This window comes from Lissotriton helveticus, chromosome 11 (assembly GCF_964261635.1).
Source record: "Lissotriton helveticus chromosome 11, aLisHel1.1, whole genome shotgun sequence".
Lineage (NCBI taxonomy): Eukaryota > Metazoa > Chordata > Amphibia > Caudata > Salamandridae > Lissotriton > Lissotriton helveticus.
The window spans coordinates 173,712,138-173,738,451 of record NC_136072.1 but is presented as its reverse complement, the minus strand read 5'-3'; the positions used below and the strand labels follow the sequence as shown (position 1 = coordinate 173,738,451).

General features: G+C 45.7%; 1 protein-coding gene across 1 annotated transcript in view; it reads left to right on the top strand.

The window, feature by feature from the left end:
* The first annotated feature begins 334 nt into the window (after positions 1–334).
* LOC144791158 (anosmin-1-like) overlaps positions 335–26,314 on the top strand; it is a 200,616-nt gene continuing 174,636 nt past the window's right edge. The window contains exon 1 of the mRNA XM_078665813.1: positions 335–590. Within this exon, the coding sequence (XP_078521939.1) occupies positions 399–590 (192 nt within the window). The 5' untranslated portion in view covers positions 335–398. The remainder of the gene's footprint in view (positions 591–26,314) is intronic.

Here is a 26,314-nt window from a genome sequence, read left to right as displayed (position 1 = left end):
TTGCGTCATTTTTCCCGTGTTAAAAATGACGCAAAAGTGGCGCAAGGGGCTTGTAAATCTGCCCCTATGTTTTTACAAGTTTTCAGGCTAAATCACCCGCCGTGTGCGAGGGGCCTGATTCGTGCCAGGCCAGATGCAAACAGACAGCTCCTGGCTGGTGCCTCGTGTGCCAGGGCTGGTGGGTGGGACAAGACGGAGGCAGAGGAGGGGAGGGAGGGTACCCACAGGAGCCGGGAGGGAGGGTCCCCACAGGAGCCGGGCTGCATTCCTACACACTCAGGGCATCCCGCTGCAGGCTGCTAGCGCCAGGCTCTGTGGAGGGCAGAGTCAGACCCGGGCTACGCATCACCCCCTTCGGTCCGTGATTGTTACGCCCCGCTGAGGGGCCAGCTCTCCGTATGGCTGCCAGGTTGTGGACTGCGGGGCTCCTCTTGTGTTTCGGGGTGCTGCCAGTCGCCCCCTCCCGGCGCAGGGACCGTGAAGAGGGGTCCGGGGCAGAGCTGGCACAGCAGGTCTCCAGAGCCAGGTGCACGTCCCGCTGCCTGGCACTGCACATGGCGCAGCTCTCCGGGGCCTTCAGGAACGTCCAGGTAATAACAAAATCACAGTGATGGCATTTTTTAAGGGGGCGCACCCGTCGTCGTTGAGCGGATCCTCGGGGCGCCTGGTAGCTCCTCGGGATTTTGGTGACACTGTAGTGCTTTAAATGGGGCGGTGCTGTCCGGTACGGAGTACCGGTGTTTCTTTATTTTTAGAGGGAGAGTACCGGCACTTCTCAGAAACAAGCAGGTACTCTGCTACAGAGTACCTGCACTTCTATTTTTTCCATTTCAAGCGCTGACACTTGTCTGACCGCCTTATTGAGATAGCGCCCAGCAAACGTCAGTGTATCTTCTGGGCACTGTATATCAAGGTGTACACCTGTGGCGTTGCACTGTTGCTCTGGTTTCTAACCACGTTATTTTATATAGACAGTGTAACGCTTTCTCTCCGCGTGCAGGTGCAAACGCGTGTTTGCGTGAGTTTCAGTGCACGTGTCTGTCAGCGCGCGTGTTTATGTTTTTGTGAGTGAGCATGAGATTTTTCTGTGCCTTCTTATTGATATTATGTGTCTTTCTTTTGTACTGACACTGTGCATACTGCACACCTGCAGCACAATTAAGTGTGAGTGCGCGTGTTTGTGCGTGCATGTGCTGTGAGTGCGTAAATGTGTGTGCGTGTGTATTTTTTGTGTGTTTGTTGTGTGTGTGTGTTGTGTCTGTATGCTGCGCGTGTGCGTGTTTTTTGTGTGTTTGCCAGCATGTGTGTGCGCGCGTGTGCTATGTGTGGTGTGTGTGTGCCTGCGTGTGTGTTGTGTCTGTGGGCTATGTGGGTGCGTGTGTTTTGTGTGTGCGTGCCAGCAAGTGGTTGTGTGGTGTATGTGCCTGCGTTTGTTGTGTGTGCGCTTGTGTGTTGTTTATGTGTGCGGGCTTGTGTGTGTGTATCATCGTGTACTCTACATCGCTCACCCTTAGATTTGACCGCGGCCACATATTCCATGATGTCTTCTGTTTGAGCTCTGTTTATTTCACACCGACCGACCTCACAAGGATGAACGTGCGGCCAGCATGGTCTGTCTCGGGCCAGGGAACGGGGGTGTTCACTAATCACCCTTTCCTATCCATTCTTGCTGGATGTTAGGCAGCACGTGGTTAGTTGTAAAAGACTAATGTGCGCCGCTGCTAAGAGTTTGTTTTCGGCGAGTGTCCCTGATAGTGTGTCTGTCTCCGTCCCGTGGGCTGCCGCCAGCCAGACCCCTGTCTTCCCCCTGTCATGCGTTCCTTCCTTAGCCGGAGTTGGTCGGTGTGTTACACGCTTCTGTGGAATGGCTGTGGGTTTGCGCTTTGCTCTGTTGCACTCTGATGCATGGCCTCTCACATCTAGAGTGGCACTAATACTTACAATGCTGCATATTTTAAAGCGCCTATACATTCATTCATTCGTTCGTTCTTGCATTTAGAGTGGCACTAATACTTACAATGCTGCATATTTTAAAGCGCCTATACATTCATTCATTCGTTCGTTCTTGCATTTAGAGTGGCACTAATACTTACAATGCTGCATATTTTAAAGCGCCCATACATTCATTCATTCGTTCGTTCTTGCATTTAGAGTGGCACTAATACATTGCAGCATATTTAAAAGCGCCCATTCATTCATTCATTCATTTATTCATTCCTGCATTGAGAGTGGCACTAATACTTACATTGCTGCATATTTAAATGCGCCCATTCATGCATTCATTCATTCTTGCATTAAGAGTGGCACTACTGCTTAAATTGCTGCATATTTAAAAGCGCTCATTCCTTCATGCATTCATTCATTCTTGCATTAAGAGTGGCACTAATACTTACATTGCTGCACATTTAAAGGTGCCCATTCATTCATTTATTCATTCTTGCATTAAGAGGGGCACTAATGCTTACATTGCTGCATATTTAAAAGCACCCATTCCTTCATTCATTCATTCTTGCATATTTAAAAGCGCCCATTCCTTCATGCATTTATTCATTCTTGCATTAAGAGTGGCACCAATGCTTACATTGCTGCATATTGAAAAGCGCCCATTCATTTATTTATTCATTCTTGCATTAAGAGTGGCACTAATACTTACATTGCTGCATATTTAAAAGCACCCATTCATTCATTCTTTCTTTCATCACTTCCCGAGGTTGGTTGATTGAGACTCCACTCTGATGCATCCTCCGGTTTAGAGATAAGATGACCCCCCCCCCCCCCCGGCCTTTACCTTCTCGTATGCCACAGGTGTCCGAGTAATGGGTGCTCCCGGCAGCACTACCTGTGGTAGTGTCCATCCGGGGAGGGGGCTCCGTGCAGTAACACTGAGGATGCGAGCACTGCGGCTGAGAGCGCTTCAGGGTCAGGGTGGAGCTGGGATTGACTGAGGCACCGCCCACACGACTCTTTCTGTTATCATTATTATTAATAGTAGTAGTGTCGGTGTCAGCAGTAGTAACTGTCGAAGTAGTATTGGTATCATTAGTGGGATGTGTAATACTGATGTGCAGGTGTCATTAGTAGTAGCTGTAGTAGTAGTAGTAGGATTGGTATTTGTATCAGTAGTAGGAGGAGTATTAGTATATGTACAGGTATCAGTAGTAGTAGCTGTAGTAGTAGGATTGGTGTTTGTATCATTAGTAGGAGTTGTAGTAATATCAGTACTGGTATCAGTATTTGTATCATTAGTAGGAGTTGTAGTAATATTAGTACTGGTATCAGAAGTAGTAGCTGTAGTAGTAGGATTGGTATTTGTATCAGTAGTAGGAGTTGTAGTAATATCAGTACTGGTATCAGTAGTAGTAGCTGTAGTGGTAGGATTGGTATTTGTATCATTAGTAGGAGTATTAGTATATGTACTGGTATCAGTAGTAGTAGCTGTAGTAGTAGGATTGGTATTTGTATCATTAGTAGGAGTATTAGTATATGTACAGGTATCAGTAGTAGTAGCTGTAGTAGTAGGATTGGTATTTGTATCAGTAGTAGGAGTATTAGTATATGTACTGGTATCAGTAGTAGTAGCTGTAGTAGTAGGATTGGTATTTGTATCAGTAGTAGGAGTATTAGTATATGTACAGGTATCAGAAGTAGTAGCTGTAGTAGTAGGATTGGTATTTGTATCAGTAGTAGGAGTATTAGTATATGTACTGGTATCAGTAGTAGTAGCTGTAGTAGTAGGATTGGTATTTGTATCAGTAGTAGGAGTATTAGTATATGTACTGGTATCAGTAGTAGTAGCTGTAGTAGTAGGATTGGTATTTGTATCAGTAGTAGGAGTATTAGTATATGTACAGGTATCAGAAGTAGTAGCTGTAGTAGTAGGATTGGTATTTGTATCAGTAGTAGGAGTATTAGTATATGCACTGGTATCAGTAGTAGTAGCTGTAGTAGTAGGATTGGTATTTGTATCAGTAGTAGGAGTATTAGTATATGTACAGGTATCAGAAGTAGTAGCTGTAGTAGTAGGATTGGTATTTGTATCATTAGTAGGCGTTGTAGTAATATCAGTACTGGTATCAGTAGTAAAAATGTCGGAATTTTTAAAGCGCACAGCTACCTCCACCGGAGGTGTCCCAGCGCTGTCTGTATACCGCTTAGGAACCCTTCCTGGCTTTCCTGGGAAATGTCCACTCCTGGGCACCCCCCAGGTGCAGCCAGGAATCCCAGCGCTTTTGGGGCCGTTGTGGAGACTAAGCAAGCTATTGCCCATAGTTGCAGCGTGGGACCCATGATCAGAACAGGCACTGAGGCGAGAATATCCAGTCAGGGGAATTAATGAGCCGGAGACCCGCCGAGGCGGGAATCGAACCCTGGTCCCTGGCCAGAGCTCTGCATCAAGGTCTGCCTGCTCTAACCATTGAGCCACACTTCTCCAGTAGTAGCTGTAGTACCTGTTCCGATGAGGCACAGGGTCAAGACTGATTTGCATATGGCCAGGTCTAAACTTGGGTGGCATGGTGAGCAAAAGAATGATGGATTCAACCCAGATCTTTTGACTGGGGGTGAATGTTTTGATTTGTTCTGCATTCCGTCCATCAACTGTGTGTCTTTTGTTTGGAGATGGTTGACATAAGACAAAACTATACGCACACAAATCAGCCACATTTATCTTGACTTGATCTTAAACTTTTCTTTTCCATCCAAAAGTTGTACATGATAAATGTTATATAGTAGGAAGCACTGCCAACTCGTGTTTCACCCCCTGAATCCCATGGCCCAGGTCTTTGTCAAGGCTTAAGGTCTGTGTGTAAGTGATATCTTAGGTTGATGAGATATTTAATCACCTGCTGTTGTGTAGCTCAACACAAAAAGGTCTTTGCTGGTCTTTTTAGATCTCAATGCTATCTGAAGCTTGTTACAAGTGGGTTTGGTGAAACAAAGGGGAACAAGAGGGCTCTTTGGGGCTTCAATATTGATTTTTCTTCAGTTTCTCCAGATTTGTGATTCATCCCTATTCCTGTCCCTTCTCTGCTAGGGGAGGTAGATGCATTATGGGAAGGGGCCCAATCCCTTTCGGCAAAGAGACCCATTTTACCATCGCCTCCAGCCGAACGAAGGCTTGAAGAGCACCATTTTCCTGGTGGATAAAACATCTGTTGGGTGGAGACTAGCCTGCACCGAAAGAAAATTAGCATTCCAGTGGATGCAATCTACTTCAAAATTGATTGTACACCTCAAGTAACCCCTATCATTCAGCCAGAGGAATTACAAGCATTCCTAGTAAAAGCCTATCCGAAGACTGTCAGAGGTTTGTGGGGTTGATGCTACTGGAGCATCACTACAACCTTTGTGGCCTTCAATATGATACATGTTCCTTCAAAAATCATGACTCCCTTAGTGGGGCTCTCGTTTATGACAAAAGGATGCCGGATTTAGTTCACCTGCTGAAACATGGAGAATTGAAGCTACACAATCATTTTGTAGCTCTGCTCTTCAAATGGGCAGCTCTGTTGTAAGATATGCTGCTTGTTCTGGAGAACCCTTCAAAGTTCCTGTTTGTAGTGCCCAGGCCAGATTCCATCTGAGTGTCCTGGTTTGTCACCCTCTCCTATTCTACTGCCGCAACTCCCAAGATCTTGAGACCGTAGAATAATTCATGAAGTTTGACTTAGTGGGAATGTTTGCCAGAGCCATCGGTCACTGCAAGGCCAGGGATGCTCATCCCACTGGATGGGACTGGCAGCAATCCAAATGGCATTTTCACCAAGGTCAGTCAAGCAATAGTAGGTCTGGACCATACAGACAACATAACATCAAGGGCAGGTATAAGTTAGCAGGGTGGATGTGAGTGTGACCTTGTTGGATCTATCAGGACTGCTTTTAAGATGTGTATATGACTATGGGACTTATTTAGATCTCAGCGGATGGAATACTCTGTCACAAACATGACAGCCTGTCAGCTGTATTATGATCTCCCTAGGATATAATGGGATTATAACAAGGTCCACAGGATATCCATCACATTTGTGACTGAGTATTCCCCTCCGCCAAGATCCAAATCAGTCTGCTATCCTGTTCATATAAAGGAAGTGAACAGTATGAAAGGAGATCAGCTAAGTTGAGTGCTCCCTCTTCACAGTATCATTGTCTGTTTCCAAAATTTATCGTCCAAATTTTCAGTAGGACGTGTAAATGATGCATGGCCTGTTTACAAATTAGGCAAATGACTTTCTTCCTCTCTTCTGTTCCAAAGTGTGTGAGAGAAGGTCACATGAGACAAAGATGCCATGCACTCACTTGAGTCCTCAGGTCTGTTGCACATCTTTCTTCTAGTCCCTTTCATCCACATCTGAAGTGGATCGGCTGCTGTATCTTCTAAAGGGCTCTTAGCTACTCGGCTAGTGAATAATTATGTAATTCCAGGTTTTGAATGTGTGCTTGTTTCCATGTACCTTCCAGGGTCTCCCTTTTGAACCTTTGCAGTACGTGAACCTTGATTTTCTGGTTTTGAAGATCATGATTTTGTCAGATTTCCTTGTGCTAATGATGAATCATTTCTCCTTTCACAAAGTAGAGTCTGATTTTCATTTGGAACAAGAGATTTTGCTGCTTGAATTTTTGTCTAATCCATCTACCTCAAGGGAAACAAAGCTGCATTTTACAGATGTCCACTGAGTTGTGTTTGCCACCTGTTCAGACTCTCTCTTTGCCAATGTTGCTGAAATGTTTAGGGGATTGAAGCCTGTCTCTCCTACTTTGAGCCATTAAGTAAGAATGCATTATGATGTAGTATACATTCTGCGAACAATAAAACTACAATGGTGATGGAGTGAGAGGTGTGTATGTGTGGGTGTGTGGGTGGGTGTGGGGGGGTGTGTGTATGCTTTTCTAATACAAATTGGTCAGCTGGCCTGGCCAGTAGTGTTGCTTAGGTATTCATCAATACATTAATGACAGGAATGAACAAGCATTTGCAATGCAATAGGTCTCGCAATAGAAAAGTTTGAGCTTTTGGTGTGTAAAATGTAAAACATTTTTAATTTTTGTTTGTTTTTCAAAATATAAAAGTATTAATTTTGTTATTAGAAATGCCAATAGTTATAAAGTTAGCAAATGTTACATCTATAGCATTAGTAAAGGTACATGTTTAGTTTTCCCCTGTCTTACATGTATTGATCTGACAAATCACAATGTTTTAACAAGAACAGAAGTGAAAACATTTAACATCTTTTTATGACATTTGTAATAAAGCTTGAAACATTGACAAAAAATATTTGAACCAGTTGTTGTTGAATGGTTGCACAGATTGATGCTGTGGTGGCGCTGAGTGATGTTGTTTTGGGGACAAGTGATGCTGTGGCATTCAGTGATGCTGTTGTAGCGCATAGTGATGTTGTGGTGCCCCTGAGTGATGCTGTAGTGGTGCTGAGTGGTGCTGTGGCGGTGCTGAGTGATGCTGTGGTGGAAGTGTGCACTGCCGGCTGGTGGTGTGTGTGCATGGTGGAAGCGTGCACTGACGGCTGGTGGTGTGTGTGCCTGGTGAAAGCGTGCACTGACGCTGGTGGTGTGTGCCTGGTGAAAGCGTGCATCGACGGCTGGTGGTGTGTGTGTGACTGGTGAAAGCGTGCACTGATGGCTGGTGGTGTGTGTGTGCCTTGTGAAAGCGTGCAATGACGTCTGGTGGTGTGTGCCTGGTGGAAGTGTGCACTGACAGCTGGTGGTGTTTGTGCCTGGCGAAAGCGTGCACTGATGGCTGGTGGTGTGTGTGTGGCTGGTGAAAGCGTGCACTGATGGCTGGTGGTGTGTGTGTGTGGCTGGTGAAAGCGTGCACTGATGGCTGGTGGTGGTGTGTGTGCCTGGTGAAAGCGTGCACTGACGGCTGGTGGTGTGTGCCTGGTGGAAGCGTGCACTGACGGCTGGTGTTGTTTGTGCCCGGTGAAAGTGTGCACTGACAGCTGGTGGTGTTTGTGCCCGGTGAAAGCATGCACTGACGACTGATGGTGTCTGTGCCTGGTGAAACTGTTAACTGACGGTGTGGTTGTATGTGTGGTTGTGCTTGTGTGTGTGGTTGTGTGTGGTTGTGTGTGGTTGTGTGTATGGTTGTGTGTGTGGTTGTGTGTGTGGTTGGGAGTGTGGTTGTGGGTGTGGTTGTGGGTGTAGTTGTGCATGTGGTTGTGTGTGTGATTGTGTGTGTGTGTGTGGTTGTGGTTGTGTGTGTTGTGCGTGTGGTTGTGTGTGTGGTTGTGTGTGTGTGCTTGTGTGTGTGTGGTTGGGTTTGTGTGGTTGGGTGTGGTTGTGTGTGTTTGTGTGGTTGTGTGTGTGTGTGTGTGGTTGTGTATGTGGTTGTGTGTGTGGTTGTGTGTGTGTGTGGTTGTGTGTGTGGTTGTGTGTGTGTTTATAAAGACGTTTTAGCTTTCAGAAGTAAGCAGCTCCAAGGCAGAACGCCTTTCTGTATAACAACTGTATCACATGTCGGATATTGAACAACGCAGAGTGTCACATATCTAATATTAACAAGCATGACTTTGATCGCAATAATTAATGTATTTAATGCAAGGCACCGGCAGTCACAGAGTTCTATATTAACGTCAACACAACACGGCTTTCCGATAGCAAGGTCCGAGGAAATGTGTTCAAACTAGTGGATGTGGAGACAAACAGGGAATGATGCGTGTTATCACCTATTTAAATGGCACTCACCTGTGGAAGGCACCTCGAGAATGGTGTAATCACTGTGAGTGCTGTGGGTCTTGCGTATCAAAGTGTACAAGATATCTATCTAAGTCTTCAGCTACAAAAGCAAACTAGAATAGGAAACCCGTAAAAAATGGTAAATTGCTGTCCCATTAGCTAGCATTCTTTTGTTTTCTGTAATGAGGAATAACGAGAGCACAAGATGACTATATATACAAGCTACTTTCACCCGATGTTAAAGATCGGGCCTTTGAGAGTCAGCCTTATTAATGATCGGTATGCTATGATAACAGTGGCAGGCAGTGGTAGGATGCACCAAAATCGATTCGCCAACGCCACAATTGTAAGGTAATTTAAAAATCCCAAAAGACAGTAAAGCTATTATACAATTATGCTTACATTTACCAGTGTTTTTTCCATTTCTTGACATCAATGCATGTGTTGCGGTGGGCAGCAGCGGTCCTGCAGAATGTGTTGTTTGCATGTATTTGCTGTTGGCCATATTAAGTGTGTCGTAAGTCACTCGGGTGCCTTTGTGTTACCAGAAGCCATTACGATCTACGCACTACGATCGCTGGGTGTGGTGGGCACTGGCAATTTCCTCGGCTCACCTTTGGGTCGTATTACCACCCACCGCTGATGCTCAGTGGCATGAGTAGGTGTGTGCGCTGGGAAGACAAGGCAGGGACGCACTTCTGGCACATTGGTGCACAAGAGAAACTAGGGTTTGCACCATTGAAGCGCTGTGAAGATATACCCGGAAGTCCACTCCCGCCCCGACATTATGACTCTGGCTGAGTGGGCGGCTGTCAAAACGGTAACGTAGAGAACACTGTCTGTGCAGCAGGGGGTGGCGCCCCAGCGGAATGTGCGGGATGTTTACATCGATAAACTGCAGGCTAAAGCACACGAGAGACTCCCTGAGAGCTAGCTTGGTGACAGTACGGAGTGCTAGCAGAAGTGAACAGCACAAGCAATATGGCCGCAGCGATCGTAGTGCGTAGCGTATGCCACTCTTGTGTACATGCCGGAGCAACAGGTCAGCAGTTTCAGTGGGTGATGGGTAAAGCACTCACTTGGATATAGACTTTCTCTTTACGTAATGTGACTTTGTGCGCGTTAAACTAACAGCACTTAGCAGCAGAATAAGGGTGGCAGAATAAGCCTGTTTAGAAAGTCTTAAGGGCATTCTTGTTTAAAGCAAGGTCATTGAGTAACATTTCGTCAAACAAGACATGCATGGGAAGTGGGGGGCGGCCGGGAAACTGAAAGTACGGCCGGCCGGCCATGAATAATTTTGGGAGGAGAAGCCACAGAGCACGGCCGGTCGGCCGGCCATGAAAAATTAGGGGAGGAGAAACCGCAGAGCGCACGCTGGGAGAAGCCCTTTGATGTGGTGTCACGGCCTGGCAGCCGTGAACAAATGCAAGAATAGAGAACAAATGGGAGGGGTGGGGGGAGTGAACGCGCATTGTGAGAGGGGGAGCAGGAGGTGAGCCTGAGAGTGGCTGAAGCAACATTGGAGGGCAGAAGTAAATGGGTACCAGAAGCTAGAGAACAATATAGATGGTGCAGGGAGAGCAAACATGCAATAGCAAGGTGGAGCTTGAGAAGGACGCAGACATGAAAGCAGCGTGGGTTGGGGGAGCACACTAGGGAGAGCGCATCATGGAAGGGCGCAGGGGAGAGCCACACGGGCGAGACAAGGCAGGGAGGAAGAGAAGCATTACTAGGTAGGCAGATGAAGAAAACGTGCGCTTTGGCGAGCTAAAACAAACAGAAACATGCACTGCAATATTGTGCAAAACATCGCACACTGTCAAAAAATAACCACGGTGCACATTATGTGGTGGGGCAAGCTCGTATGTGGTGTGCGAGGCGGGCAGAAAGGACGGCCGTGGGAGGTGGGAGGGGGAGAGATGCTGATGTCAGATTAGCTGCGGAGCGGATCTCTTTCAAGTAGCTCACGGCCTCGAGGCCGTGAAAGTTAAAGCAATTAGGGGGGAGGTGGGAGGGAGGCTGATAGGCAGAAGGCTCGGGCAAGGGAAGAGCCACACGGGCGAGACAAGGCAGGGAGGAAGAGAAGCATTACTAGGTAGGCAGATGAAGAAAACGTGTGCTTTGGCGAGCTAAAACAAACAGAAACATGCCCTGGAATATTGTGCAAAGCATCGCACACTGTCAAAAAATAACAATGGTGCACATTATGTGGTGGGGCAAGCTTGTATGTGGTGTGTGAGGCGGGCAGAAAGGACGGCCGTGGGAGGTGGGAGGGGGAGAGATGCTGATGTCAGATTAGCTGCGGAGCGGATCTCTTTCAAGTAGCTCACGGCCTCGAGGCCGTGAAAGTTAAAGCAATTAGGGGGGAGGTGGGAGGCAGGCTGATAGGCAGAAGGCTCGGGCAAGCTCGTGCACGAGGACGTGCACTTCTCGAAATCCGCTTTTTGGGAGCCTTTTGAGAGCCTTGGGTTTAAGTAGTGGTTTAGCTGCATTAGACTCGCATACTCATTCCTGCGGAATGGAGTAGGCGAGACCTAAAAAGGGATGAGGAGATACAGATCCGACTATTTATCATCAATTTCCATCACTCGGTGTCGACTCTTTTGAGTTAGGGTCATTATGCCTCAGTCTGCCTCCCTGCTTAGGCTTGCTTTTGGTGGCTCAGTGACAAGAGTGGATGTGTTCTGGGTCTGGATTTGAAGTCCTTCTCCAATCTGGAAGAAGATGGCTATTTTTCTACATTGGTTTCACTTTGTGCCATGGCTTTTAGTTTGTCTTTTTTCTTTTGACCCTGAACAGGGTAATTAATTGCAGCAAACTCCGAAGTCAGTGTTACTTACAATAATATAATCTCACAGATGAAAAATCTCTTGTAAGAAAGATGAGAATAAGAGAGAGGCACACGTTCACTGCAGAGACCAGGGGCTAAGCCAGTGCTCAATTTGAGCTGGTGGTTTCCGGAGCTCTGCATCAGCACTTAATTGTCAACACCATGTCTTATGTCAGTCTGCCACAAGGGGGCGCTGTCTGGCTAGTTTAGAGATGACCACAACAACAGTTAGTTATTTATTCAATATACATTAAAAATGCTTATTACCTAATGTACAAGCCCTTCTTATAGCATTGGGGGCCTGAAATTGTCAGAATTGTCACATTTGTAGGAGTGTGATGGTTAGTAGTTGTGTTGTTAATATCATTGGCAGCGCTGGCAGGGGCAATGTGTGATGCAAGCTGCAGTGGCCTCCAGACCAGAGCACAGGCACTTGTGTGTTTTTTTTTACAAATTAAGCATTGGGCTAAGCTATTAGAAATCGAGAGGGTAACTTAGAGTTTGATGGAGCAAGTCAACCACCCCAAATTGGTGGTTCATGCCTCTACACAGACTTGGTATTCTCCCACTCCATTTAGAGGTAGACCGCCTTTATTTTCTGTACTTTAAGATACAGGTTCTACTGGTTGAAACACTGAGTTGGTGGCCTTTCGCCACTATGCGGAGTGATGGTTGATCCATCTTATGTAGGGCACAACACTAGATTTTCAGTATCAGGACAGGGATATAAAAGAATGTCCTTTAAACGGAGGTATTAGTTTTTATTTTTGCTATGAGAAAACAAAATACTTTGTACACCTGGACCAAAACAACATGGTGCCTGCTCAGCAAAATGCTCTGTGGAATTGGAAGGCCAAGCATGAATAATACCAGGAGGGAGCACAACCACAGATCTTACCATTTACAGTAACAACCTGATCTACCCCATGAATGTTAAGGAGGTAGGTCACAAATTGTGACTTACTACAAATGGAGGTCGTCACAGGGATGGTAGCCTGCAGGGTCAGCAGGCCACCATGTCTGTGATTGCATTTAATTAATTGTTTTTTCAAACACTTCCTGTTTTCCTTAAAGGAATTCGATCTGCATTTTTGAACAAATTATTTTACGTTTTTTTGGAGGTTTGGTAAGGAATTTGCAGTGGTGCACTGGACCACTGCCTACTCCCCAGCAAGCTTTTTTAAAACATTCACAGAGGGAGGAGTGTCCCTACCTGAAGCACCATGTCTTGCCTACATTTCCTGAGCCGGAAAATCGAGGGGCATATTAGCAAGGTGGGCGATATGAAATTATCGCATCTTTTGTGGCCGTTTTCTGCCGAGAAGCGGCGATAATTTAATCACCCTATTAGCAAGCTGTCACTAACAGCAGTTAGCTGTATATCCAATGGGAGTTGGATATTCAGGTTAAGACCCTATTGGCGTTAATGCCTGAATATCGCTGCATTTCCAGCGATATTCACGCATTAAGCCGCTATCGCCGGATATTTTATTGCATTTGAGAGAAACGTTGCTAATAGCACGTTATCTCTGTGATAAAATCCGGCGATGCGTGGCGATAGAAAAATTGTCGCTAAGCTTATTTAGCGTTAAATATCGCTAGTTGTTGATAATATGCCCCCTAGTGTCCTGCCTTACATAAGGTATAAGGTGGGGCAACCATCACTCCACCTAGTGGCGAAAGGCCACCAGCTCAATGTTTTCACCAGTAGAAACTGAATCTTAACCCCTTGCATGCTGATGACGGACCCCAGCCGTGATGCACTACAGTGCTCGTGTGCTGATGACGGCTGGGGGCCGTCATGACCGCACCCGCGCTGAAATCTTCAGCACAGGAGCAGAATCGCAGCAGCATGGAAGGGGTTAAACGACAGAAACTAAAGGCTGTCCCACCTCCAAATGGAGTGGAAGAATCTCAAGTGTGGGTAGGGTCAGTGTCCGGTACAGAGTACTGGCACTTTTTTTTTTTGAGAGGGAGAGGACCGGCACTTTCTAGAAACAAGTGGGTACTCTGGTACCGAGCACCTGCACTACTATTTTTCTATTTCAAGCACTGGGTAGGGTCCCAACAAACTTTTATCCTCTTCGCGAATGGGTTACTACCTCCTCTGAAGAGTCATTTTCAATTCTTTGCAATCAGAATTGTGCTCACAAACTTTTCACATTTCACAAGCACAGTGCTTACAGATCCCTCTTAGTTAGAAAAAAAGATGCTATCTGGATGTGCCTTTTGATTTACATTAATTACCGGGTGATGATAGAAAGAGGAAATTGTGTTTGTGAGGTGACTGTAGAGAGAATGTATGGTAGATCAGTGAACACATGATTTAAACACATTCATAAATATGAAGAGGAGAGTCTAAAAGCCTGGGAACAGAAGTTAAGCTGTACAGATGCGAGAAGAGTCAGACATTCTTCCCTGACCTGTCACAGACACGTCTCTATACACATTCCACATTCCTGCATTTGGCACAGTCTGGTGAAGCCTGAACTTACAATTTCTTAAGCTACACGCAAACATAATTCATCTTAAATTCCAAAAGCTGATTTATGAGTGAGGTTGCAAACTCTGTGCAGAATGTGATAGGAATCATTCTGAAAGCAGCAGTGCACATAGTAAAGATTGACAATATACAATTTGAAGTTACAAATGACAGTGGAAAATGTAAATGATTGGTTGACGCCTGAAAAAAATGTATTGATACTATTTTGGGACTGGGGAGATGAAAAAACAACAGTAGGAAATTCAAAGGGAGACAAATAAATGAATCTGCACGCCTCATATCATTCTTCGAGATACATTATTTAAGGAAATAATGCAGGAGACCTTTGAAATGAACTAGTTAGGGATGATGTTCAGGAAACCAGGGCCACGGTGGAGATCGGGGTGCATGCTCTGTTTCAGAGATATGGGTGGCGAGCTGAACTGCAGACTCAGGAGATGGATACACAGACTATGGGTTTTCTACCCCAAACTGAGAGCATTAAACATTTTTAACCCCTTGCGTGCGGCCGCGATTCTGCGCCTGTGCGGCACTTCTAAAGAGTGGGCGGGTTCATGGCGGCCCCCAGCCGTCATCAGCACACGCCCACCATGCTGCATGACGGACGGGGGCCGTCATCAGCATGCAAGGGGTTAAAGCTCAGAGCAAAACAGAAACTTGCTTGCAAAAGCAGTCCACATACACTTAAAGAAAGGAATTCTTTGGTTATTGTTATAATTTGGCTTTGCCACTAGGTGGCAACTCAAAGCTACTGCCTTACCTCATCTCATGAAATAAGAACATGTGGCAGCAGGGGGCGCTATGACCACCAAGTAAGTCTAATGTGGCTGAAGATTGGTCTTTCAGTTATTTCTAGGACTGAGATGTGACCCAACTCACAGGCAAGCAAGGCTCTGGGACTCCCGACCTACTATACAACAGGGCCTCGTGCCACTGCACATAAAGTATGGCGTCACAACTCTCCCAGGATTATACCTGTCATTGATAGCCAATGGGTTGTGCATCATCTCCCACCACCACATGCACTGGTTGGACTAAATGCCCTTCACCAAACGACCTCTAAGAAACTCTGACCCAGGCACACATATTGTCAAGAGGCTAGAAGAACACTACCCACCAATGTGGCAAGGACACTGTGTCCCCCCTACCCAACCCAGCTGGAGTGTCCCGGTGACTCCTACCACCTCCTCTTCATTTTGGACCAGAGGACTTTTTTCCTAGGTTAAAAATGCTTTTGTGAATACCATGTAGAAAATGCAAGCGAACACAGTATGTGCACTGCTGAAAACACAGGCACGGATACCAGAGGCGCAACTAGAGTCAAATTTCGGGGGGGGGGGATTGGGGGGAGGGTAAGAATTGTTTTGGGGGGGGCTGATTCGTCAAGCAAAAGGCAGAGTCGAGTTGCAGGAGCTCTAAGCTGGGGGGTGGGGGCCGGCATCAAAGCCTCATTAACAAGCAAAAGGTCTTTAAAAGACATGTGAAGTACTCGGGTGCAGCTGTGTGTGTGCCCAGGAAGCGGTCTCATCCCAGGCTGCGACACACGACGGGGGGACTGAAGCCCTTTCAGCCCAATGGGCGTTGCACACCTGAAGGATACCATTTTCACCCCATTTCACCACTGCACAAGTCGAGTCTAAATGATGTTGTCAGCAAGGGTTTCACTCACCAAAGAAGCAGCCTCAGTCAATTCACGTCCCTAAATTGCAGGATTCATTGAAAAAACACAAAAGACTGGTTTCCAAATTTGGAGCCTTATTTACAAGGAATTAACGCAGCGTGGTGCTGCAAGCCATTTGCCTGCACCAAGCTTTGTTAATTCCGAAGCACAGGAATGCGTCATATCTACAATAATATGATGGATCCCTTTGCTCTCCCCTTCGTTGGCGCACAATTAGCTGCCATGCGCTAACGCAGGCAACCTTGCACCACAGTGCAAGGGTGTCTGCGTTGAGGGGAATGATTGTTTATGTGCAGGAAGGTGTCCCTTCCTGCACATAAACAATCTGCAATGGCATTTTGAAACTTCTATGTGTGCAGCTTGATGCCTAGACAGTGCCTGCCTGTGAGGTCAAGGTACTGAGGGGACTAATTAAATCTCCTGTGAAGAGCCTTCTTGTATGATCTGCAAGACCAGAAAAGAAAATTTGTTTCCACTATATTTCTATAGAAGGCTGGAAGTAGCTGGGTAATAGAATAGAATTAAATGAGGACATTTTTTAATGTGTGCAACTCATGCAAACTAGTAAGAACGCAACTTTCATGGAAAGTTTATAGGATAAATACAATTTTCATGTAAATCAAAACTCATCTTAGATTTTCTCTTTGTTGATTATCTTTATAAAGGTTTGTGTTTCCAGTGGGCCATGAGCGAGCTAGTATTTCCTATTCCCTCTGCTCGCTTGAGTAATCATTTATGAATAGTTTAGACAGCTCCAAATTATTTTTAAAAATGATTTCGTCTTGTAATTGATGTCTTAAGTTATAATTTAGAGCCTAAACAAATACTGGTTTTACTGATTCTCTGAGTTTTCTTTACTAGCCTTGAAATAAAGTTACTGGTCATATTGCTAAAATACCAGAACTGAAATAGTAGTCAGGGAATGTGAATTGAATGGGGGAGAGTGGAAATGTCTCTGTATGTGGGTGCAGAGTGCCTGGAAATGACTGTGCACACATGAGAAACATTGGTAGGTAAAGGAAATAACTTCAGGATATTTAACAGCCTGAAAAAGAATAAAAGTAACAGCGGAGGAATGTGACATGTGTCAAGGGAATGACCATGACTATTGGAATGTGGCTCATTGACCATCTGAAATGAAAGGGATGGAAATTACCATTGTCATGTTCCTTTCAGAGGGGGGCAATGTGCAAGCAGAGCCTGCTGGGCCTCAACTGTCCATTTTTAGGTCGAGCATTCAAGACCTCTCGTATTTACTTTAGCATATATTGGTATGTGTATGTACTTCGTGGGCTCTGGAGATCAGCCCTAGGACTTTTCTGCTTCAGGATTTTTTTCTGTTCAACTGCCTCTATTTAACTGTCTTGATAGAAAACGACCAGTAGAGGTCAGTAAAATACCAGAATTGTTATCTGCTGAGGGACTTTCTTTTTTTTAATTTTTATTTCTGTAATTTTTTATTGTAGAAAAATATATGTTTACATGGAGCATAGAATATACATGGGTGAAGGAAGAGAAAGGAAAGGAAAGAAAAGAAAAGCGCCTGGGGTGGGGGGGGGGGGAGGTTCGCTGCCAGCTTCCAGTCTTATTGGCGTTAGTCCGATTGCCAGTCTTCCAAGTTCAGTTTCTCAATGTCGTCTGCCGCCCCTTTGCGTTGCTTGGTTGACATCCTTGGTCCCACACCCCGGAGGAAGGGAGATAGAAAAAGGTCAAGGAGAGAATAGAAGGGAGCGATGCAGTTGCATTCTTGTTGTGCGCACAGAGACTGGCTAGGTGAGCCGCTTCTCTGATTGTCTAGCTTCGCCGCCTATGGTGGTTTATGCGATGATAGGTAGTTATCTAGGGAGCCCCACATATTCGACTGCCTGTGTGTTTTCGGTGAGTGTGTCGCTGTAATGTTGTCAGCCCCTCGTAGGTAGATGATCCAGTTAAGCAAACTGCCTCTATTTAACTTTCTGGATAGAAAATGACCAGCAGAGGTCAGTAAAATACCAGAATCACTTTAGCATTCTTTAGATTCCAGTCCATATAAATTGTATTCCACGAGCACCCGTAGACAATATAAACATTTTCACATCTTGTATTTTCAGTGATATGACCACCGAAGGCCCTGATTTTATATTACAAACAGAGCTTTGGACTATATCGTTTCCAGCTGAAAGGCAATATTTCTCTCCATGTGTTCTCATACCTGGCATGACACGCAGTTTGGGGCTTACTTGCCCTCCATGTTAAAGAGCAGTAGATGTTTCAGCACCCAGGCTAATGTGCTGCATAGCTAAATACATATAAGGTCCCAAAGGCGAGACCAATTGCATTGCAAATGCTTGTTAGTAATATAGTCCCTACATTGCTATTATCTTATCAGTCCATTTTCATTAATATATTCATTACACTGCTCAAGATGGACTACAGGTAATCTGAACTGACATATTCCAAATAGACAACTGGATTAACAGGATATTTGATTTTGGTAATCATTTTAATGAAACAAGTCTTACATGTTTTCACAAATTACTATTGAGGAGCAGGTATGGTTAATGGGCATAGAGGAGACAGAGAATAACATAGAACACTATGGTATCACAGAGTGGCAGTCCTTTCAGCAGCACCACAGTTCTTCTTCCTGGCAGAGTCGATAGGTTCATAAGTATACTGAAGAGTTGAGTCTAAGGGTCCAATATTTATACCTGGTGCCCACAGTGAAGCACCTAGATACCCTCCTAGGTGACAACTAGCACTTTACGAATCTTCTAATTGATTGATTGATATCAAGAAAAGAAGGTAAATGCTTTGAAAAAAAGCATCAGAGTTGTGTTGTGTTTTACAGAGAATTACCTTTTGAAATAACTGCATAAATACATTTTACAAGCACTACAATCAAAGTCAATGTGCATAGTGTTTGAGTAAGAAACTGAGGGAAGTTTTCTATTTATTTACTTTAGCCCCACCCCCCAATGGTCGCTAAACTGCCACACTCAGTACTTGGCTTGCCTTCTACCATGGTGACAGCCCAGGAGAACTGGAGAATCCTTTAGGGACCATCAGATCTGGTGCAGGATACGTCTGGCAGCATGCTTTGCCAACCTCTCCTGCAGAGGCCACAGTGATGGGGTGCTGCTGGAGCAGGTACAGTCAATGGGTTAGGCAAACAATGAGCAGTACTGAGCAAACGAAAGAAAGGTGCTGCTCTTGGTGGGCTAATTTCAGACAGACAGAGCAGCCCCTCCCCTTGCGTCAGGTAATGAGGGAAAACCACAAAGTTGAACTTCATTCAGAACAGAATACTCACTAACTCCTGCAACTCTAAGGATCTCTTCAGCATCATACAAGAATTCACAAACACCCCAGCGAATCCTCTGACACTCCCACAAGACCTCTGCAACAAACGCAGCTCCTGCTTCCATCTCAAGATCAGAACTCTCTACAGCAACTTCGATGAGCAGAACCTAGACACCTACCCTACACCTCCAAATGACAATGCTACCCAGCATACCATCACCGTCTGGACCCCTGCCACCAAAGAAGACACCGCCAAGACCATGAGACGTATACACTCAGGGACACCCACCGACCTCTGCCCGCCCCACATTTTCCACAGAGCCCCCTCCACCATCGCACCCGAACTACGACATTACATCAACTGCTCCCTCGAAACAGGCACTTTCGCCGATGACTGGAAATACGCAGGGGTCAAGCTCCTACTCAGGAAGACCACTGCCAACCCGACGTACCTAAAGAACTACCAACTCATCTCTCTCCTCCCCTTCGCAGCCAAAGTCGCAGAGAAGACCGTCAACAACCAGCTCACTAACCTCATAGAAGCCAACTCAATCCCCGACTGTTCCCAATCCGGATTCCACAGCAACCACAGAACCTGGACCGCCCTCCTAGCTGCCACGGATGACATTGGTACCCTCCTGGACCAGGGCCACACAGCAGCCCTCATCCTACTAGACCTCTCAGGAGCCTTCAACACCGTCTCCCACCACACACTAACTGCCAGACTCCACGACCCCGGCATTCAGGGAACCGACCTCGACTGGATCAGCTCCATCCTCACCGGCCAAACCCAAAGAATCAGATTCCCACCCTTCCTCTCCGAAACCACAGACATCAGCTGAGGATCCTCACTCAGCCCCACACTCTTCAACATCTACATGGCCCCTCTCGCCACCATCATCAGAAAACACGGACTCGGCATAGTATCCTATGCCGACGACACCCAGCTCATCCCCCACAACACTGAACCCAAATACCTCAAAGAAAGAATCTCCTTCCACACACCCAAAAGAAACCTCCGATCCGCCGACCTCACCCTCGTCGAAGTTCATCGCATCCACAGAGCCAGAACAGGTGGAAGAGCCTTCTCCTACATCACAGCCAAGATCTGGAACGAGCTCTCAATCAACATCAGATGCGTCCCCTCCCTGAACATCTTCAGGAAGACACTCAAGACTTGGGTTTTTTGACTGAATGGAGCTGCTTACCCCCCCCGCCCCACACACACACCAGCGCCTCGAGACCCTCACAGGTGAGTAATGCACTTAAATTTCCCCTGATTGATTGATTGATTGATTGATTGGTTAATCCTCTCCCTCACCAACGAACCAGACACAGCTTCCAGGCAGGTATGGAATACATCACTTCCTGGATGAGCAAGAGCTGCCTAAAGCTCAACTCAGAGAAGACGGAAGTCCTCTTCCTCGGATCTGACCCAACAGCATGGGACAACACCTGGTGGGTCTCCACCCTGGGCGTTCCTCCCACAGCCACAGACCATGCGCGCAACCTCGGCATCATACTAGATTCCTCCCTCACCATGCACTGACAGATCAACAACGTATCCTCCACATGCTTCAACACCCTCTGCATCCTCTGCAAGACCTTCAAATGGATCCACCCCGAATCCAGAAGGATCATCACCTACACACTCATAACCAGCAGACTAGACTACAGAAACGCCCTCCATGCCAGAATAAACAAATCTCTACTCCTCAAACTCCAGACTATCCAGAACGCCGCAGCTAGACTTGTCCTCTGCATCCCACGACAACACCACATCACCCAAAACCTATGAGAACTCCATTGGTTCCCGTTGAAAGGAGAGTGACCTTCAAGCTCCTTACTCACGCCTACAAAGTTCTCCACAATATTGGACCCAAATACCTCAATGAAAGAATCTCCTTCTACACATCCAATAGAAGCCTCTGATCCACCAACATTGGCCTAGCCGTAATCCCACGCATCCGCAGAGCGGGCGCGGCGATCCTTCTCCTACATTGCAGCCAAGACCCGGAACGAAGTCCCACTCAGCATCAGACAAACCACACTGCAAGCTTTCAGGAAGAGCCTCAAGACCTGGCTCTTCGGTTGAAATGAAGCTGCGTGAAACCCCTCCCCCAGCGCCTTAAGACCCTCGCAGGTGAGTAGATCGCTTCACAAATCCCTGATTGAGCCTCCACGGTTAGGCCTACGAAAATCTGGCAGATGAAGCTCCCCTTCTGAGCCTCTGGTAACAAGGTAGATGCAGCCCTTGACCAGGCATATGGCAAGCAGGCAGATGGAGATCAAGTGGGTCTTATGGCATGCAGCCAGAGATAGTTCGACTGGGCCTGTAGGAAACAGGCAGCTAAAACCCCGATTGAGCCTATAGCAATCGAATTGTTGCATCCCGGCTAGACATTCGGCAATCATGCAGTTGCAGTATCGGAGTTCCCAACAGGAACTAAGCTGAGGACTTGGGTTCACTGCCCCTATGATTCTCCATAGATCACTCTTGAGCAGTCCACTTGTTCTTGGATGTCCCACAGCCACCAGGGATGCACTGGATCTCACAGCTCCGAGACAGTCTCTCCACCTGCAAGGCCAAGTGATCCTCTTCGCTCTCTCGCTGGGCAGGCAGGCTTGTAGAGGCTTCAAAGCAGGAACACAGCTCCTCCTGTCCTGTTAAGCATTAGAGGGTGTAGAGAGTGACACATCTATGTGCATGGGCAGGGGTATCAGCAGCCATCTTTTGCCTTCTATTTGGTTCCACTTGCTATTCCCTTTCTATATTTTTGTCTTAGTGTTCATAAAGGCAGTCACTAAAAAAGGATGGAAACAGGGCTTTGACAGTCATGTTTAATTTCTAAACATTCTACTGCCTGCCATTTTTCTAGATCCTCAGCAGCAATAGAATGTTTCGAGGGGGTAAGGAGGGGGCAAGGATTGAACACTGTGAAGACATGAGAGGTAAAGGGTGTGTGGTGCCAGGCATGCTACGATTTAGTGAATTGACATCCAAGCCTTGGTGGCTTATCCTATTTCTAGACCTACATCAGATCTCAAAAACCCCCTTTAGCTGTCACGGTAGCACCGTTCAAATGTATACCCTCTACACACACTATACCCAGACAGACGCTAAGCCTCCTTGAAGTCACATGAAAACAGAGGCTCACTGGAATGGCAGCCACTGTTAGCTTGTGTGCTTCATTTCATAGCGGGTTTCCGCCCCCTCCATTCCACCGAAAAGGTGGTGGTATCCGTTATGGACGCACTTAGAGAGGGGCTTGATTCCAACCTCCCCCAAGCGCTGATTCTCCTCGATTTGTCTGCCGCCTTCGACACGGTTGATCACACCATCCTTTCCCGTGTCGAGGCGGCAGGCATCAGGGGTTCCGCCCTGGCTTGGGTGACCTCATTTCTCAGTGGTCGCACCCAAGCCGTCCATCTGGCAGACTTTTCCTCAATGGCTCATAAAGTACGGTGCGGTGTCCCTCAGGGCTCTTCTCTTTCCCCTCTTCTTTTTAATTTGTATATCTTCCCACTTATTCTTGCTTTACAGCGAATGGAGGTCACAGTGTTTAATTACGCCGATGACCTCCAGCTCATTTTTACTCTGTCAAACTCACCTTATTCTATTCACAACTTCCAGTCAGTGATGGTCTTCATCAGGGATTGGATGAATTCCAACCACCTGAAACTCAACCCTGATAAGACTGAGCTTGTCCTGACTGGAGGTAAACTTAATCCTTGGTCTTCTGCTTTCTGGCCTTCCTCGTTTGGTCCCCCTCCCTTTCCCTCTTCCTCTGTTAAAACTTTGGGGATCACTCTTAATCAACATCTCACTCTTCATTCACACGTCAGCACGGTGGTTTCGTCTTGTTTTTTTGCGTTGCGTACTATTCGCAAGATTTCACGTTTTTTCTCTTCCTCAGCCCTTAAGCTTATTGTCATGGCGATGGTTCTCTCTCGCCTTGACTATGGCAACGCACTGTACAATGGCATCTCTAGTTATGCCCTCCGCCGGCTCCAGCTGGTGCAGAACCAAGCTGCCCGCTTGGTTCTTAGTTTACCTAGATCCCAGCACATCACTCCGTCTCTTTGTTCCTTGCATTGGCTCCCGATAAAAGAAAGAGCCCTGTTCAAACTTGGATTCCTGACTTTCCAGGCTCGTACCGGGACAGCTCCAGCCTTTATCAAAGCTAACATCCACCATTATATTCCTAGTAGGCAACTACGTTCCTCCTCCCTCTCTCTTTTAGTGGTCCCTCGATTTAAGAAAAGTAGGACAGGAGGCTGTAAGTTCTCTGTCCTTGCCCCGTCCTTTTGGAACTCCTTACCCCTCTCCATTCGAACATCGGTATCTTATATGGAGTTCCGTGGGAGACTGAAAACTTTTCTGTTCTCACAGGCCTTTTCATCTTAATCCAACTCTGTCCGTGTTGCTGAAGTTGAACTGACCCCGCAGCGCCATGAAACCGCTAGGTAAACGCGCGCTATATAAATATTTTAAAATTCAAAAATTCAAAATTCATAATGTTTCTTTACATATCCATCCCAGGGGTATCAGAGCCGCCCAGACATTATCTACCTTGGAGGATAGACTATTTGTTATCAACAGTGGTGTCCTAAATCATTATTCACTCTTACAGTGATGCATCTGGTTAGTAACTTTGGGGGATATCTACAAGGCCCCGCGATAATTATCGCTACGCGCACTTAGCGCGATTAAAGTTATCGCCAGCTGTCGCTGGATATTATCACTGAGATAGTGAGTTATCATCAATGGCTATCTCCAAAGTGATAAAATATCCAGCGATAGCAGCAAAATGCTGCAATATCGCTGGTAATCCAGCGATAAAACGTCAGCCATAGGGAATTTGTTGATGATAAGCCATGGTGGATTTAGCATGACAATCCACCCCCCATACGGCAATATGGCTAAGTCAGAAATTAACCTGGCATTAGAAACCAGCATTAGTTGGGTCTTTGCGCGACTTTCATAGTCGCAACGCGGGTATGGGGCATCCTTGTTGATAGGGCGAAGCCGCGATATTGACGTTTTGCCATGTAGTGAATGTCAGGAATGCCTACCTTGCATCTTAGCAGCGATGAGATGCAAGGCGATAGTGAAACGTGCGATGACACAAGGTAACACATGCTAAAGCCTGTTAGCGGGTCCTTGTTAATACCGCTTTACAGACGAAAACAGCGGCTAAAGCAGCGATAATAGTCATGACGATATGCCCCTAAGTTTTACATGTGGGGTATCATTCATGTCTCAAATGAAGTACCATATTCCACACTGTCACAATATCCAACAGAAGTGAAATATCCAACGACAAATTATTTCTGTTATAGGGTCTCTTACAGTTGTCCAAAGCAGTACCACTAATAGAAAATGATGTCACAAAAAAAGGATGTTAGATTATTTGGGAAATCTGCAATTACAGAACATCTAATAGCTAAACGTAGCTGTTCCTTCTCACAATTATCAGCTATGAGCTAACACTCATGTCTCCAACACACCAACCACTATTAAATCTGATACATGAGTTATGCAGCTTCCTGATGTTGGAGATTCTGCTGTATGCCCATATTGTATTTATGTTCATTGTAGAAATCACTCTTTGGATTTTGTGCTGCAGATATTTCAAAACAAATATTCAACTCTATTTTTGGGAGTAGGGAAGCTGTGTGCAAATGTTTAAGTTTGTGTCCTACTAGATGGTGTCGATAGAGAGTTGCAATGTCAAGAGTTTGTTCTGCCCACAGAGTCCTACAAGAGACTCTAATAATATTTCACCAAGATAATTTTGGTGATAGTGAAATAAACACAAAGAATATTGTTAGGTTACTGTGGTGTGATGCCATATTAAGTCCTTCTGAAATGGTAGAAAGTGGCCTGTAATGTGTTAATGCAAGGGCACTTGGAGTACTTGAGCCTGTAAAAATCTTAAAAGAAAGATTAGGGCATCTAAGGGAAGATAAAATGCGCCTAGATACCCTATCGGGTGATTAACCATGATTTATAAATCCCAATTGATTGATTGATTGAACAATGCTTACTAAGTTGAACTCCTGCATTACTGAGAATAATCTCAAGATTCCACAGTTGAGAAGGGTTAACAAAACCCCATTTGTTTCTGACAAACCACAGCAACAGAGGATGAAAGAAGTAAGACATTCGGAAGGGTACCTGTATGAAGCTTTGGATCTTCTCAATGCAGAGCTTCAGAGATACATCAACCAGGAAGGCAGGACTGTAGCATCACAAAGGGAAAAGCTTCTTCTCGAATCCACAGGAGTGAGGCAGAGCATTCCAGCTGATTCTGAGCTTCATCTTCCTCCTCAGTTTGATGGGCCAAAGATTCATATGGAGTTGATGATGCTAGGTCAATTAGCCAAAGAAAAAGAACTACCACTGTTGAAATTATTGCTGGATTCTTTGGAACTCTCCAGACACAAACTAAAGGACTTTTTACAGAGGTGGAAAATCTTATTGAAATGTATCTATGTTTACCTGGGTCAGCTGCAGGGTCAGAGCTATATTTTCAGCTCTCTGTTGCCTTAAAACTTGAGTGTGTAGCGCATTGAGTCCACAAAGGGTAACTCACCCTGTTATTATGCATGTGCATAGTGACACTGTAGATAGTCTGGATTTCAGATATGTAATACAAACATTCATCAGAATAACACCGGTGCGTAAAGTAACATTTGGAGCAGTACCAAATGTCTACATTTTAGACTGATGTCCTAAACTATGTTACAAGTATAGATATAAATGTAAAAGTCAATAGCACCAGCCAGAGTCTAGTTTCAGCCTTAGGGCCTTTCAAGTTCTCAAAAGATTGACTTCAAGCTCATAGCCTTAGAAGTACCAGAGAAAGTTCATTATAGTTCAGGATTTTTCCAGAGAAATACTTCAAGTTCAAAGCCTTACACAGTCCAAAGAAAGTTACTTCAGGCCAGAGCCTTGAATGTACCAGAGAAAGATAGTTTAATTTCAAAGCTTAAAATGCACCAAAGAAAGTCTAAATTGTATTATTCAAATTCAGAATCATGCATGTCCTATAGAAAGTTCCTTCAGGTCATTGCCTAACAAGTATTAGATATATTTTATTCAAACTCAGAAGCTACTTCAATTCTAAACCTCACATGTACCAGAAACAATTACTCCAAACTCAGAATCATAAATGTACCAGAGAAAGTGGCTTCACATGCAGAACCTTATGCATGTCTGACATTACTACGCGCTTAGGACCTCTTCAGGAGGGAAAGAAGGTTCAAATTCAGAATCCTATATAACCTGCTTGCATGTGTACAGGAAAGTACGCCACTAGCA